General features: G+C 42.8%; 1 protein-coding gene and 1 pseudogene across 2 annotated transcripts in view; both read left to right on the forward strand.

The window, feature by feature from the left end:
* Positions 1–3,126: 3,126 nt before the first annotated feature.
* On the forward strand, positions 3,127–8,314 carry LOC147908182 (uncharacterized; annotated as a pseudogene).
* A 2,832-nt stretch (positions 8,315–11,146) lies between these two features.
* Positions 11,147–15,308, forward strand: part of LOC105149789 (uncharacterized) — an 80,426-nt gene continuing 76,264 nt past the window's right edge. For both annotated transcript variants that reach the window (XM_011062445.2, XM_011062446.2), the window contains exon 1: positions 11,147–12,544. In XM_011062445.2, the coding sequence (XP_011060747.1) occupies positions 12,500–12,544 (45 nt within the window). In that variant the 5' untranslated portion in view covers positions 11,147–12,499. The remainder of the gene's footprint in view (positions 12,545–15,308) is intronic.

Raw genomic sequence — 15,308 nt, forward strand, 5'->3', positions numbered from 1 at the left:
TTCGCCCGCCGCCTAATTGGGAACAACGGGAACAACGAGCGTGCTGTTATTTGTACGCGGCGTCGTCGGTGCACGAAACCGGAGTATATGGACGTGCTCCTTCGAAATTCGTGAGAAAGAGAAGCTTTCTGTTTTTCCGACTTTCTCTCCCCCCCTCCTCAAGCCTTCATAATAAACCGGATTTTTAATCACAATTCTGAAAATGGTCGACGAAAAATCGAGTTACATTTTTTTATCCTTTCAAATCTTTTGTAACTGTTTGATAAGATTACTGTTTATAATTATTTCATAATTATGACGTGTCCAAGTGTCGATGATTTAGGCTGTTCTAAATTTACTGCCAGCGCTGAAAAGCTACAGTTAACGTTACGTGCATTATAGATGTTTCAGTACTGACAGTCAACTTTGAAACAACAGTCTTAGTGTTAAACGGTTAAATTAAATTGTTATCTGTCTCATTTCTCAAGTGAAATTCCTTGATGGAAGTATCTAGAATTTTTTTCATTTATTAATTCTTTTATTACATAATGTTTTATATTAATAAATTACTTTTTTGGATATTTTGGCTCTTAGGATGTCTCATGTTTTAGCTGAGGATATCGCCTTCATTTGGTTAAATTGGAATACTTAATATTTTAGCGTTTTTAAGTCAAAAATGAAAATCTTCCTCATATATTGATTACTCTGTCGAAGTTCTCTGTTCCAACTAACGGAAGTTTTGGAAATTATTGACACGATCGTAACGGGGAGAAAAAAATATTTTATGCATCAAAAAATTTACTCATAGAATCAAAGTTATAAAGTAAACGTTGTAGTAACCAGATATGTCCAAAGACTTACACACACAAGATTTATTATATTATTAATCTCAAATATTTTTTCTGTTCCAATATTATAATTTAATTGTATTTAAAGATCATTAAAAAAAGCCTTCGAAATTAATAATAATATAAACAAATAAAATTTGGTGTAAATGTCCGGACATAGGGATGTCCAGTTATTGGGATATTTACTTAATTTTTATTTATAATGATAAACGAGAGAAATGAATGAAAAGTTTCAAGTGGAGATAAACTTTCAATCTTCTCCCTATCTTATATAGGGGATACGCCCATACTTTGCGACAGCTCTCCTGAATTCGCAGTTCTTCTTTGTACACGTGTGATATCAGCGCTTTTACCGTATCTTACACAGCAATCCTAAATTTTCAAGACACGTAAGACACGTTCCTCATAAGTGGAGAAACGACAAGATGGTCGCGCGATACATCGGACGGACGCGACAAAACTGCGTTTCCTCTCCAAACGAGTAATGAATCCGACGATGCATCAAATTGCTCCTTACGTCAAATCCCCCGTTAGATCGAGTACTCGCTCGCGAACTGCGACGAAAGTTCGCACCTCCTCGGGGATGCTTTCACGATGAGTTTCGCCGTTTGCCTGATGACTTTGTGACATGCGCATCTCATCCGCTCGTTAACTATCCATCTCGGCCAATCCTACGCCGGATATTAATTAGACGAGAGCCACGCGGGGTTCTCGATCCGTTTCTAGACCCTTCTAAGATCGCGACGCGCGATTTTTAGAAAATCTTTTGATAAAAAGCAGAGTCGAATATCGCAGAGCTAAATATCGTTTTCGAATACCGTTTCGTGTACGCGATTGTAACCTAACGCAAATTAATCCCCCGTAATATCTGGATAGGAGAGACACGGGGGTTTGTGAAAGCATCTATAATGCGTAATTCGTAGTGACGTTTATATGCAACTTTTGTAAACATTTACTTTAAACATTGGTATATACGAAGTCTGGAAAAAAATGGAGAGAATTAAGTCGCGATCGCAAGGGAAAATACGGTATTTATCCTTTGTATTTGCAAATCTTTTGTATTTGCCAGTCATTAATTAACTCTCGCATAACCGTGCCATGCATTATTAGCCGTCATTTTGCGCCGTGCACGCTTTCGCATATTAATGCGCGGTGCAACGATCGTTGCGTGAATACGTTTCGCTATGTATACGTGTATGTATGTGAACGGTGTTTTGAAAATCATCCTTCCTTTCCTCCCGCGTTCCTCCTTGCGCTACCTATACCTATGTATATTTCAGTACAGTCAAAAAGGGGTTTTATCGAATGCATTCGCATATACCGTTCGTCCGAATTCATAAAGTTTAAATCGAAAAAAGTAGAAATGCACAGTCATGTCTTTTAAAATTTCAAAAATATTGAATTTTCTCCCTTCCTAAAATAACGCCGCCATATATTATACTCTCATGTACCAGTGTATCTCCTCGGTTGTGTGTTCCACCATTCTTTAGTTAATATATTGTATAAAGAAACTTTTTTTTTTTTTTTTAATTGTACGACAACCGCTAATTGAGAAATGCAACTTCGAAATAATATCACCAACGAATAATATCACATGAAGATCACATCTCGAGAATGCGTCGCGACTTCACTGGTTCTTCACTGGTAATATTAAAAGGGAGTTTGCGGCCGCAGTGGGGTATGACCATGAAGACGACGGCAACGAGGAAGAAAGCGGCAAAGTACGGGTCCTGAGTTACGTCTTTACACACGCTGCGGAGAGTGGCCACGGTACGAGCCCTCTTCACCGTATTAACGCCGGGGAATGCATTAGTGGTGGAGAAGAAGAAGAGGAGGAGGAGGAGGAGGAGGAGGTGGAGGAGGAGGAGGCGAGGGTCTCTCGCGTCTCGTGCACATACAGGCGCGCCGAGGAGGACTCGAGGAGAGGAGAGGCGGCAACGTGGCCACCATGTGTGATGCCGGAGGAGAAAGAGCTAAAGTTTCTTTCTCTCGGCTCTCTTTCGCCGCACCGCGCCGCACCACGCCGGTATGGTACACACGTCCGTGCACCCACTTTCCCCCCTCCCCCTCCCCCTCTCCCTCTCCCTCTCCGTGCTACCGCGCCCACGGTCGATGTACACACATACATGATACGTAAGGGCCCGGGGAATGCGAGGTAACCGACGTCTTCTCTTCTCTTGGAAATTTTGCACCTGGAAAGCTTCGCCACGATGATGGTTCTCCCCATCCGAACCGCTGTACATGGTCACGCACAGCGCGGCAAAATTCTGCATTCTCGTGTCGGCAAAATGTTAGAGGGATGAAAGAAGAGGTGCATTTATTCCGTAGCTTGCAGCGAGCCGAAAGTAATGAGAGAATGAAAAAATTAACTCCAGCGAAGAACAAAAGGCACTCTGTGTATTTGCAACTTCGATCGAACTACTTGATGTAAATCGTGATTATGTAGCACGTATGTACATCTCGCTTCCTCTTTTTCTTCCTATTTTACATAAATTCAACTCATTTAAATGTTTGCAACGCAATTCTAGAATTTAAATACTTGAGTTACACATCTCTCAGTTCATTATTAAATACTTTTTGTAGCTGGATAATGTTTCGATTGTATATAGAATAATTTTTAATATAATACTTGTGGTGTAAATAAAAAATTTAATGTTTATTAATGTTTATTAAAGATTTATAGCGTGTGTATATATATATATAAAATCTTAGTTAAATAATAAATGAAACGAAACAAATTTTAGTAATCACCATTTGATAACTATAGAGGAAAAAGATGCCACCTAATTTGCACCTAGTTCGAACTCGAGGCTAAAGTACACGATCGAAGACGAAACACATCGAAGTGAAACAGTATTTTCTTAAAGCCTGATAGTTTGTTTCTCGAATCAACGCTCTAGAAACTTCGGTTATGGATATTCTGTGTCGTAGCTGGGCAGTGAATAGCGACTGGCTTACGAAAGTTCGACGACAGTCCCGTGCGGTTCTGGATAGGATACTTCACAAATGTTACATCGGAGGACTTGATGTGTGATATTATCGATTAATCGCCGTGCGATTGTCCGGTGACCGGTCGCGTGGATGTAGCGCTGCGTGTAGGAACGTGATCGAAAAAGTGTTTCTACGGAGGAACACCATTAAGCGATCGGGCGTGCGTAAGACGAAATATGAACGCGCGCGCCTGCGAAAATACTTGATAACGCCGGAACAGCGATTCTTCATTCTCCCCTATCATGCGCGCTGACCGGGCAAGAGGAATATCTTGTTGCCGATATTTTTCCTCCCGCGTAATTCGAGCAGCTTGATCTCCGCCGTGCGCGATCTACAGGCTACGCATCCTCTTCTGGATAGGGGAGTTCGAACTGGTCGTTCGCTTAATTCAATTTCTGACGTTACGAATAAATCCACGTTATATACCGATCAATCAGAAGGAAATCTCACACTTTATTTTCACGTGTTTATGAAACGCGTGGAAATACGTGGTGAATTTTTCTACGCTAAACTAACATTGAAACATCTGTTTTTTTTTTTTTAAGTCGAAAGAAGTATCATCCGTATCATCCGAAAATGAGGCTAATTGTAATTAACGCGTTTCGTTCTGTGCAGTTTTAAGTGACTTGATCCATGATATTTTTGTTGACGTTTGTTATACTTGTTAAATAATATGTACTTTACGATGGTTGAACAATCATTATTATAAAGAAGAAAAGCCTAATGTATCGATACTGTATCATATATTAAATAATTTATAATTACGTGTCTACAAATGATATAAAAGATTATTTTATAATCACGTTTCTTTTTATAACTAAGATATCAAATAGCCTGAATGGAAAGTTCAGCGTGAGTCATCCCTAGTCACCAGTGACGGAACGTATTAAGCAATTTGGATCCTATAGTTTCGCAAAGCGACATTGTTCGATAAGAAAGTAATGAATAGTTAAATCGCGCGTGAGCTAAATCCACCGAACTTGAAAACGATCGACGTACGTTTCGCGATAGTTTTAACATTTTTTTTCCCCTTCGTTGCTGTAAAATCAGTACCTTTCGCGCGCTCACTTTTCAGGCTGTGGCGACCGTAATGGGATTATCTGATTATATCCTGCGCGCGTCTTAACGGTACACCTCAGCGCGTAATATGTTTAGTCGGCGTTATACGTACCGGTATATCCCGTTACGAATATTATCGACAAGCTACGAGCGCGGACTATACAGAGGGATCGATGCAAAGTGAGGGGCAGCGGGACTACCGGACTACGCGATGTAGTTTCGGATTCACAGTGTCGGCATTACGCATTGTACGTCGTCGTTTATCGTGGTACTGCATCTTGGACCAGGAGATGACGAATTATTTTCGAATTATTCCGAGCAATGCGCGGCACGAGAATCGCGAATAGTCCGCGTGAAATTTTTAATATCGATGAGTATGTAAATAGATTATTATACCGATTTCATTATTTTTTTTTAATAGCAAGTGCGTTCAGGCAAATTTACTATTGTACAAATTTATTATTGTACAATGTTCAAACTGAAATGTGTTTAAATTATTACTGTATAATGTTCAAATAATAAATATATGAGTCTGAAACAAGAGATAAAGTATGAAATAATATATAACAAAGTTAATTAGTATATTTTTCATAATAAATTGATTTGTAGATTCTTGCAATAAATTTATTTATTTAAAATGATGCCAATTGAGCATCAAATTATTACATTGCTATAATCGATTTAATTTGTAATATATACATTTATGTTGTAGTAGTTCAATTGCGTTTCTAGGTCTGAAAAATCAATTCGATACGCAATTCGAGAGACTACAAACGTCGTATATAAATTCATATGAAATTATTTTAAACACTTAAAATTCGACCGGTATAGACATTTTTTTTCACTTATTGTGTATTTTACATTGTACGATCCTAATAAATCGTTTGTTATCGCATAACAAAGTTACCAATATATGCCAGGTAACATTTAACATTTCAAATTCGTTATTGCTGGTGATTCATGCGAAAAGAAGCGGAAGAAAATTTATGAGAATTTGTTTCGATAACACAAAGGATGATTTTTCCAGTTCTATGAAAAACGCATAGTCACGGAGTCATTTGTGTTCGAGCGACGGTTGAGAATCACTAGAGTACGAGTGAAAGAGAGAGGCGATTTTCAGGTACACGATAAAGTGAGACAAGGTGACAGACTCGAGACGAATGAAACGAAGGTATAGCACAGCCCAAGAGAGACAGAAGAGAACGGGCACGGACGAAAGAAGGAAATCGGCACATAGGGGAGGGGGGGGAGGGTCGGGAAAAGGTTAAGAGAGAGGTAAAGGAGGAATGATGGGAAGAGGGTAAAAGGAAACGAAGGGAGAAACCCCCCGTTGCGCCCACACTGGACTTGGGTTTTTTGTTAGGGTGTGCGGGTACGCGCGGGACGGATGTGGGGGAAGATAGGGGGAACGAAGCGGCCGGGTCGGTAGAGTACCACGGGCGAGGGCGACTGCCGACGGTAAGGAACGAGGATCGGGGAGAAGAGAAAAACCGGCAGGCAAGCAGGGGCTGCTCTAGGGAACGAGAAACAGACGAAGGAGGGAACGGACTGTAACAGTAAGAGAGACAGAGAGAGAAAGAGAGACGGAGGGTTAGGGTGAAGGTAGCGAAGGCGATGCGGGAGGCCGAGGTACGGGCGAGGGGGTAGTCGGGGGGAGAGGTAGAAAGGGTCTTGCCACGAGGGAGTGAGAGGGTGGCTCGGCTAGAGAGATCTATAGGGGTGCCACGAGGCAAAGGGTAGGGGGATTACTGCCTGAGGCTTCAGAAACCAAGGGTGTCTAATGCCAAAGTGGACTTTGTTCACTCGCTGAGATGATGTTCTCTCTCTCTCTCTCTCTCTCTCTCTCTCTCTCTCTCTCTGTGTATGTGTGTGTGTCTGTGTGCACGTTTATGCGTGCACGCAGGTGCGCAAAGAAATACATTTTTCTCCTTCGTTCGACTCGACTAATAGCCACGCCATACATTCTCAATTCATTGCGATCGCAATGATCTTAAACAAATTTTTCATTTACAAAATTACAAAATTAAAGATAATAACAAAAAGAAACATTAGCATCGCTAATGTTAAAGCTGCTAATCAAACCGATAGTACGTTACCGTGACTCCTACAAGAGAAGAAGACAGATCTAACTTATTGCGTTGCGAAAAGTTTCCGTAATGAATTAAGTTAGTAGACACTTCTCTCGGCTCACGCAGAAACGATATCCTATAGAAGACTAACGATATTGACGACAAATACGTTTACAAGAACGATAATGAGGATGATAACGAGGCAATTACAAATATCTCTCGCAAGTAGGATACGGATCATCTCGCGTCAGATTGAATCGGAAAGATCGAACTTTCGCGAGAAAGTTTTTAAGCTTTTTTACGCTCCTTGTGTCCCGAAGTTTCCTACCCCCGTCGAAGCAAACTGTTGCTTAGATCGTTATCGCGTACTACCATGAGATAGGGGGGTGGGAAGAAGAGACAAACGTTCCCATTGACGTGAAGGAATTAGAAATAATCCCTTTAGGGTCTATTCTGAGAAGGGAAGAGCTCATGCTTTTTCTTCCTACGCTTTCGACTTTTCAATTGACATGCCAGTGACTTCCTTTGTCGGCTACACAGAGCGAGAGTGTGGGCGTGTCTGCGCATGCATTCATATATTCATCCATTCATTTATTTACCGTGCGCATTCCATACGGCATTGTTGAAAACGTTATTAATCCCAACGAGTTCGCGCTTTATCGCGACTCGAGTTTTCTTCGCTTTCCAGCAGATAGAAGGGTGGCGGGGGAAGGGGAGGGGGGGGAGGGGGTGGACGGAGGAAAGGGAAAAGAGAAAAAAAAACGGTTCGTGCAGAAGACGTCGTAAATAAAGTACGGACCGGCCAATAAAAAGATTGCCTTTTTGAAGGAAGTTGAGCGGACAGGTGGAGCCCCGAGGACGTCTGTGCACGGGGTATAACCGTCATAAAGTCGAGAGAAAAAGTATTTTACGACGCTGGCCCGATAACTTGGCCACTTCCCCTAAGACTACAGAGCCTTTTACGAGGTCACTTCTACATCGCAGCCTCTGTTAGTCCGTTCGGTTAGTCGGTTTGTCCACGTACACCCACCGCATGGATAATTCCAGCGATGCGGCTTCGTTGAAATTATGAGGCGATCGCAATTGTCATACTTTTCAAAGCTTTAGATAGCTTTCGCAGCATTTTTTTATAATTAACTTACTATAACTTCTATCGGACGGTGCAGAGCGCAGTCCAATCTTGAAAATTTGCGAAATATTCCGTAATTATTACAATTTGTGCTTCACGAATAGAAAAATGATTTTGCTAAAGTATCTGAAGATTTAGCTAGATGTATACGTTAGAAAATCATTTTATTAGACTATCAAAATAATTTTATGTAGAATGCTCAAGTTGATTGTTAAAATCTTTTTTCTATAATTGCTCATTATACTTGTGTTATCTACATAATTATTTTGATAAAAGGATCTAGCAAAATTTTTAGATGTATCAACAAAATGACTCTTTTCCTGTTCGAATAACTTATTTAATTTCTTTATGCTTCGAGTTTTAATAAGGTAAACTACGTAATTAATGTATATTTTTACCTTAAACAAACAATACTTTTAGAAAATATTTCCGATCGTTTTGAGTATCAAGGTTAACCAACGTAGCACTGATTTTATGCCTCTCTGGACTTTCTATATCTTTGCTCGTACTTGACCCGATGAGACTACCGCATACGATTGGCTGACTGTGGTCGTTTTCAGATTTACGGCAAAGGAAAATTGCGATCTCTCGTCGGAGAATTACCAAAGTATAAGTTTGCACGTACCTTTCACGTACCATCGTAAGGATGGTATAGGTCGTCCCGTTCATTCATGAATAAACGTACCAAACACATACGATAATTTGATGTTCAAGAAAGTCAACTATCCTGTTAAATTAATAACATCAAATTGTAGCCTCTATTTGAGTTCTTTTCATCTTTATAGGTCACCATCGTTCCTGTACTCAATAATTTATTAATTCAACTAACTAAAACAATAGAATTAAACAATTTCATTCAAGAAATTTATTAAATTTCATTCAAATTTAGTTTATTTACTAAATGCGTACGTTAATATGAAACGTTGTTTACCTCGAAATTAAATTTAACCACCAAAATGGATTAATTTACATTTTGATACGTAGAAATTAAAAATATTATTCAATTCAAGGAATTATCATTGCTTCTTTATTATCTAACACTGCACCTCCGATATTCCCTTATGTTCACTTTTGTGAACCAGATTTTAATGATGCGTTTATCATGTGAATCGGATTAAATCGCCAGTTTAAAACGGCAATTATGTAAAGACGATGGCGTGTCCGACAATCGCTGTTCGCCTCGATATTATAATTATTGGACTTGACGCGTTTGACCCAGCTGTAAAGTATTAATCCGGGCTGGCAGCGCGACGATCGGTTAATAACATGGAAGGCTTAAGCGAGGAGATAAAAATACAAGTAAAAGCGAGGAAAAATATATGTCTAAAGATCAATCTCGTGCGACATTTCACTATTTAAACATCCGTTTCGATTGTGGAAATATTAATCAAATATTAATGATTATTTACAATCTATCTACAAATAAATGCAGACCAATTTCTTGTAGCTTACAACTATATAGCAAGAAATAATCGATAATTTTGATTACTTAAGATTATTCAGATTACGTATAAGGGGATACACGTTCGACATAATAGGTTGTTATTATTTACATGTAGATCATCGACACTCGGTATTAACCCAGGTAGCAAGACAGTGAGCGACAATGAGCAAATAATACGCAAAGTTAAACGGAGAGAAATTGCATTTAAAAATGCACTCGCATCAAGAAAGCAAACCCGCCCAGCATGCTCTTTTGATCAGGACTTCTATTCTTGAAAAGAAATGTATACGAAAATAGAGTTCTAAAAAAATATTACAGTATACGTTACGTATACTATAGGATTTTCCTGGTTTTTCGCATAGGTTTCTTTTCAAGAATAAGGGTCCAAGTTGTACGCAGATAGGCAAACAAGCAGACAGGCGAAAAGGACCATTCTCGGCGAAGAAGTGCCGTGTAACTTACGTCTTTCAGGTATCGCGGCAAAGCCGGCAACGTTACGTATCGCCGGTAGTGGCATACTGGTGTGACAGCGTGGTGCAAAGAACGGAGTCCAGCATGAGGAGGAGACGACAAACGACAGAAAGACAGACAGGGAGAGAGAGAGAGAGAGAGAGAGAGAAAATGCGTGTATAAACGTGCGTGTGTGAGAGAAAGAGAGATGTACAGAGAGTGGTATAGATACAGATAGAGCAACACACTCAAATAGACGAAGGCCGACCAAAGAGAGAGAGAGAGAGAGAGAGAGAGAGAGAGAGAGAGAGAAAGGGAGAGAGGAAGAGACTGTAGATATTGTACGTCCACGTAGCAGTGCCGCACATGCACGCTGAAGGAGCAAAGCGGTGGGCAAAGCACATACCCTTCTAAGCACAAGCCTAACACACCCGTGGAAGCCCCTTCGGCCGATGAGCGCTGGCGCCCCTTGGCCCCTCGTTCTACGTTGTACTACTACCCTCCCGCCGCCCTGCCCTCACCGTCCGGAAAGGTCTCTGCCGCCCATTCCCTCACCCCCCCTTCCTTCCCCGCGCCAACGGATGCCCGACAGCGGCCCCTTACGCCCCTTTGAATCCTCTCACCCCCTCTCCCGCTTTCCCCCCCGAGTTACTCGTCCAGCGGCCCCCTCGATGTTCTGACGGTGACAGACCCTACCTTACCGCCGCCGCCGCCGCCGCTGCCGCCGCTGCCGCCGCCGCCACCGCACCAAACCGAGTGGGGAGGGTCGAGGGTCGAGGGGGAGTCGACGAGGGCGCCGGGACAAGAGAAGCAGAAACGAGAGGGAATGGAAGGGAGACAGAGATAGAGAGAGAGAGAGCGAGAGCGAGAGATGGTCACGGTGAGGAAGGGGGAGGGGACGAGGAACTGAGGGGGGTTGACGCGCTCGAAGAGGGCCGCTGGGGAGTGAGAGAGCGGTGCGGGTCGTCGGAGGACTGTGATGAGGGGTTGCGCGGGAGAGCGAGAGAACCGACGGAAGGTAGGAAAGGGAGGGAGGGAGGGAGGGAGGGAGGGAGGGGGACTGAGTTGACGGCGAGTGAGAGAGTGGGGTATGGGTGAAGCGTTGGTAGCGGTATGAGGCTCTCTACCGTGGAGCTGGGGGGTGAGGACACCGGAGAGAGGGGAGCATGTGGAGGCGGCGGTGCTGCGGTGAGAGGAGGGGAGGAGGTCGTCGTCGTCGCGTCGCCAGTTGCTAGTTTGCCGTGAGCGCTCGTGACGCGAGGACGTTCTGTGAACAGAGCAGCGAGCACGGAGCTTGACTATTTCTCGCTGTGAACGACACAGGAAACGAGCGTGCAGGCAGGCAACGGATCGTGCGAGCAGGTAGTTTTTCCTGACCAACGATTCTTCGGAAAAGATAGCCAGAGTCTATCACAGTGCGCAAGCCTTCGAAATCGTTTCTTTTTCGCGATTGACGGACTAACAACGTACTAACTGTTGAAAAACGTGGACTATCCGTAATCCATCTTGTAATTGACGGAGAAATTAGTATACGAAAGACGATTTGTCGATCGGAATGCTCCAGAGATCGGACGAACCAGCTGATCGCGAAATCGTTTTACCGGTTTGATGTACTTTGTTGTGTGGGGTTCGCTTTGTGTGCGTCGTGACGTGAATAGAAAAGAGGAAGAGAGAAAGAGAGAGAGAGAGAGGGAGAGAGACAGTGATAGAGACAGCTGAGAAGAGCACACACGTGAGGAAGCGTGGAAAAAAAAAGTACGGGACAACTTAAAGAGAAAGAATAACATTTTTTTGCGCGTTTTAAAAACGCACGAGTATTCTTTCGGTGATTTCGGTTGCGCGCGGCGCCCGTTTTAATCTCGCGCGGCGCCGACACCTGCTACTGCAACAACCAACTGCGCGGGCGGTTTTGTCGCGGAACTTTCGTGGCGCCGCTGTGTACCGTCACTACGTCGTGCGGGGGGTGCGCGGGGTGACAGCTTAAAGTTCACGAGCGCAAGGTGGGACGCGGAGTGCGCGGGCGCGCGCGCGTGCGAACATAAAGGAAGACAGAGAGAGGGACAGAAAACGAAACACGAAACTCGCTCTCCGAGAAAGTTTACTCGCGACGTGCCGGTCGCTCCGGAAAGAACACCTCATTCCCTACGCGCTCGCTCCGCGTGCCGGAGGAAGCCGTCAAGCGGAAGCGAAGAAAGGAGACAGAAGAGGAAATAAAGAGGGGAACGAGAGAGAGAGAGAGAGAGAGAGAGAGCACTCGTCACCGTGTGCGCTCGTTTATCGTCGTTGTCAACCCCCGCGCCTCTTTACCGCCTTTGTATTCCCTCGTGATCGTCGCTGTGCCTTCGGGTGGACGCTTATGGCTCGCCAGTAGGAGGGAAAAACAGACGGAAGAACGAAGGACAGAGAGACAGGAGGAGACAGGAGGAGACAGGAGGAGACAGAGGCGGACAGTCGGATAGAGAGCGACCGTCGAGGCAGATATTTCCCGCTCCGCGAAGGGGGGTAGAGAGGGCACCCCGGAGAACTGAATATGTCCGCCAAGCGAAAGGCCACTGCCATCATGCAGCACCACAAGGTGAGTACGCTCTATACGCGTTTTTCCTCCACACATGCACAACATGTGTATTGCATATTACACACGTTTGTATCGCCACGTGATATATCGGTACTTGTTCTCGATGTCGCGTTTCGTCATCAACAGCTACGGAACGAGGCAGTTTGCCCAGTTTGACAAATTTCGTTTGAAACAAATACTTTCCTCGGATTATTGGAAAAAATAGAAAACAAAGGGAGGGGTTTGGTGACTCCCAACGCGAAACGGATAATGAGTCAGGCAGGTCAGATAGAGATTCAAGTCCCTTAAGATACATTACGCTTTAGCAGATAGAAATTAAGGCTTTAACCTTGACGATACGCTGATTTATTTTATGGACGCATTAACCCTCGTCCTCTCTCCACCTTGAAACCTCGTTGAACGTGACGATGAATTTTTTTCCAGCGAAAGCTCGAAAAGCACGTCGGAGCACGGCGCCGGACGCGCTCCGTTATGTAACTCGTTACTGCGCGCGCGGAACCTAATTTTTTTTCGGTGCGCGGAAAGATAAACTGCGAAAAAGTTTTAATTGAAAGAGTTGTGTAAATCCCGCGCGGGGCGGCGGCGGCGGCGGCGGCGGCGGCGGCGGCGGCGGCGGCGCCGACGACACGATGAGGTGCGGCGAAGTGCGCCGAGTTCGAAAAATTGTTCTCGTGCCGTTCGTGCTTCGCGCATTACGCGCGCCAAATTACTCGCAATGCGCATCGCGACGTTGGTTACTTCGCCTTGACTTTCATACCAGCTCGCTGGCCTAATTATATTTGCAGAACGATACAAACGAGTACAAGCGTACAGAAGGAAAAGAAAATAATTTTCTAAAACTTTACAAATGATTTTTTTAACATTATTGCAAATTGTTACAGAATCATTTGTAATGTTTCAATGACTTTAGTTAATATCGTAATATTTTTACAAAATTATTCTATTGTCCTTAACACCTTAATTGATCGATGTAATTCTTAACGTTCAATACGATGACGTTACGGATATCGATCTGTTGTATTTGTTTTCGTTTTATAATTAATTTAATAACTACTGAAAATATATCAAGTTCGGAGACCTTTTCCCTGCGAATCCGTCAAAGAATCTGTTATTTATTAATTAAAATCAGGGCTTGCCGGGGCTGTAACATGGCGTAACATCAATTAATAGAAACAAATAAGGATTGCGTAACGTGAAAATTATTAGAACGCCAATAATGAGGAAGGAATTCTTCTAGTTTACAAATGTAAAATGTGTGTTGATATTATTCGCTTCTGTTACTTCTAAAATGTGGTTATGTACATGCCGATAAATGCCGTCACACGTTGACATACGCGTGGAGAGGTCAGCGAGCGTCTCTTTAAGTTCGCACTAGTGTATCGTAAGTAAATAATTTCCACTTCTTCAGAATCGTCCGTCGCGAGTATCGACGAACGATCATCCATGAACCTCGATGACACACACGTCCGGCGCGAATCGCGCAATTTGCTCGTCAATGACGAACTCGGTCGGATCGTACTTATCTCGCGACTTTCTTTCTTTTTTTTTTTTTTTTTCTCGTCGGTCGCAACAACCGCGCCAGATTAGACCAGCGTATCTACGTGAAAGATAATCCCCGGATGGTATATTCGTGCACAGAGGCGTACTAAATTCGGACACGTGCTTTTCCGTTCGCGTCGTAGTCTTTAATTAACAGCTGGATGCATCATTCGATCTTTACCAAGAAATCGCGTAAACGTAATTTACGTTCTTTCGAAGTACGAGAAAATACAGTTTCGCGAGTATACACATATATGTATATATAAAATTTTAAAAATATTCGGTAGTTTTGGATCGTAAAATATATTGTACAGAATATTTTATACAATACGGTGTATTTTTAATACGATAGAATTAGTGATAAGATCGAGGAAGGAGGAATAAAATTTTTTGTTCTTATATGAATTTTTGTTCAATTTTATACTATCTCTTATACACGATTAATCGCTCAAGTTTGATATACATGTGAGGGGAAGAAAACCGCAGTTGAATTAAATTTGAAAAAAAAAAAAAACCCGGAGTAAAGCGGACAATAATACAAAAGTATTGAAGTGTTAAAAAATCCGGAGTACGCGTGTCATCATTCCTCGCCGTTAATCTTCGTTCGTATCGCGAGCGTGATTAAAAACTGGCGCGTTTATCGGCTGATAAAGGTAAAATCGGCGCAAAAAGGGACTAGAGCGTTCGTCACTGAAACGAATTACAACGGCAGTGCGCCTCTTAACAATTTTTCGAATATCCGTCTATGCGATTTTCAGAGTGATAATACATATAACAGTCGTCGAAACGCGGTTCCACGAGAAGCGGGTCCGATAAAAATGCGAATGCGTATCGAATATGTCTCGTTAATTTATCGATCGACGCGTTCGGCGCAGTGTAAATTGCTCCCGATGACATCGTCCGAATTATATTCCCTTTCACGTCGCTACTCATGCCTCTGTTTCCATTTTCATCGCGTATTTATGTTAAATGTGTACTGTCCAATTTTCACCTCATATTTACGCCAAATGACACTTTCATGTTCACGGATAAGTTTCGAAACACAATAGATGAAACAAGCTTTACGCTTTAAGATATTGACCAATCATAGTCGAATGTGAGGAGAATAATTGGTTGATTTCTTACAGCTCAAAGTTTACTGCACCTATTGTGTTTTTAAAAAAGCTTGCGAAAGGAAGCTATCCTTCCGTAAAGTCGAATCAGCATTGATAATTTTTTAATCGAT

The sequence above is a fragment of the Acromyrmex echinatior genome, chromosome 11 (genome assembly GCF_024713525.1).
Source record: "Acromyrmex echinatior isolate Ae372 chromosome 11, ASM2471352v2, whole genome shotgun sequence".
Classification (NCBI taxonomy): Eukaryota; Metazoa; Arthropoda; class Insecta; order Hymenoptera; family Formicidae; genus Acromyrmex; species Acromyrmex echinatior.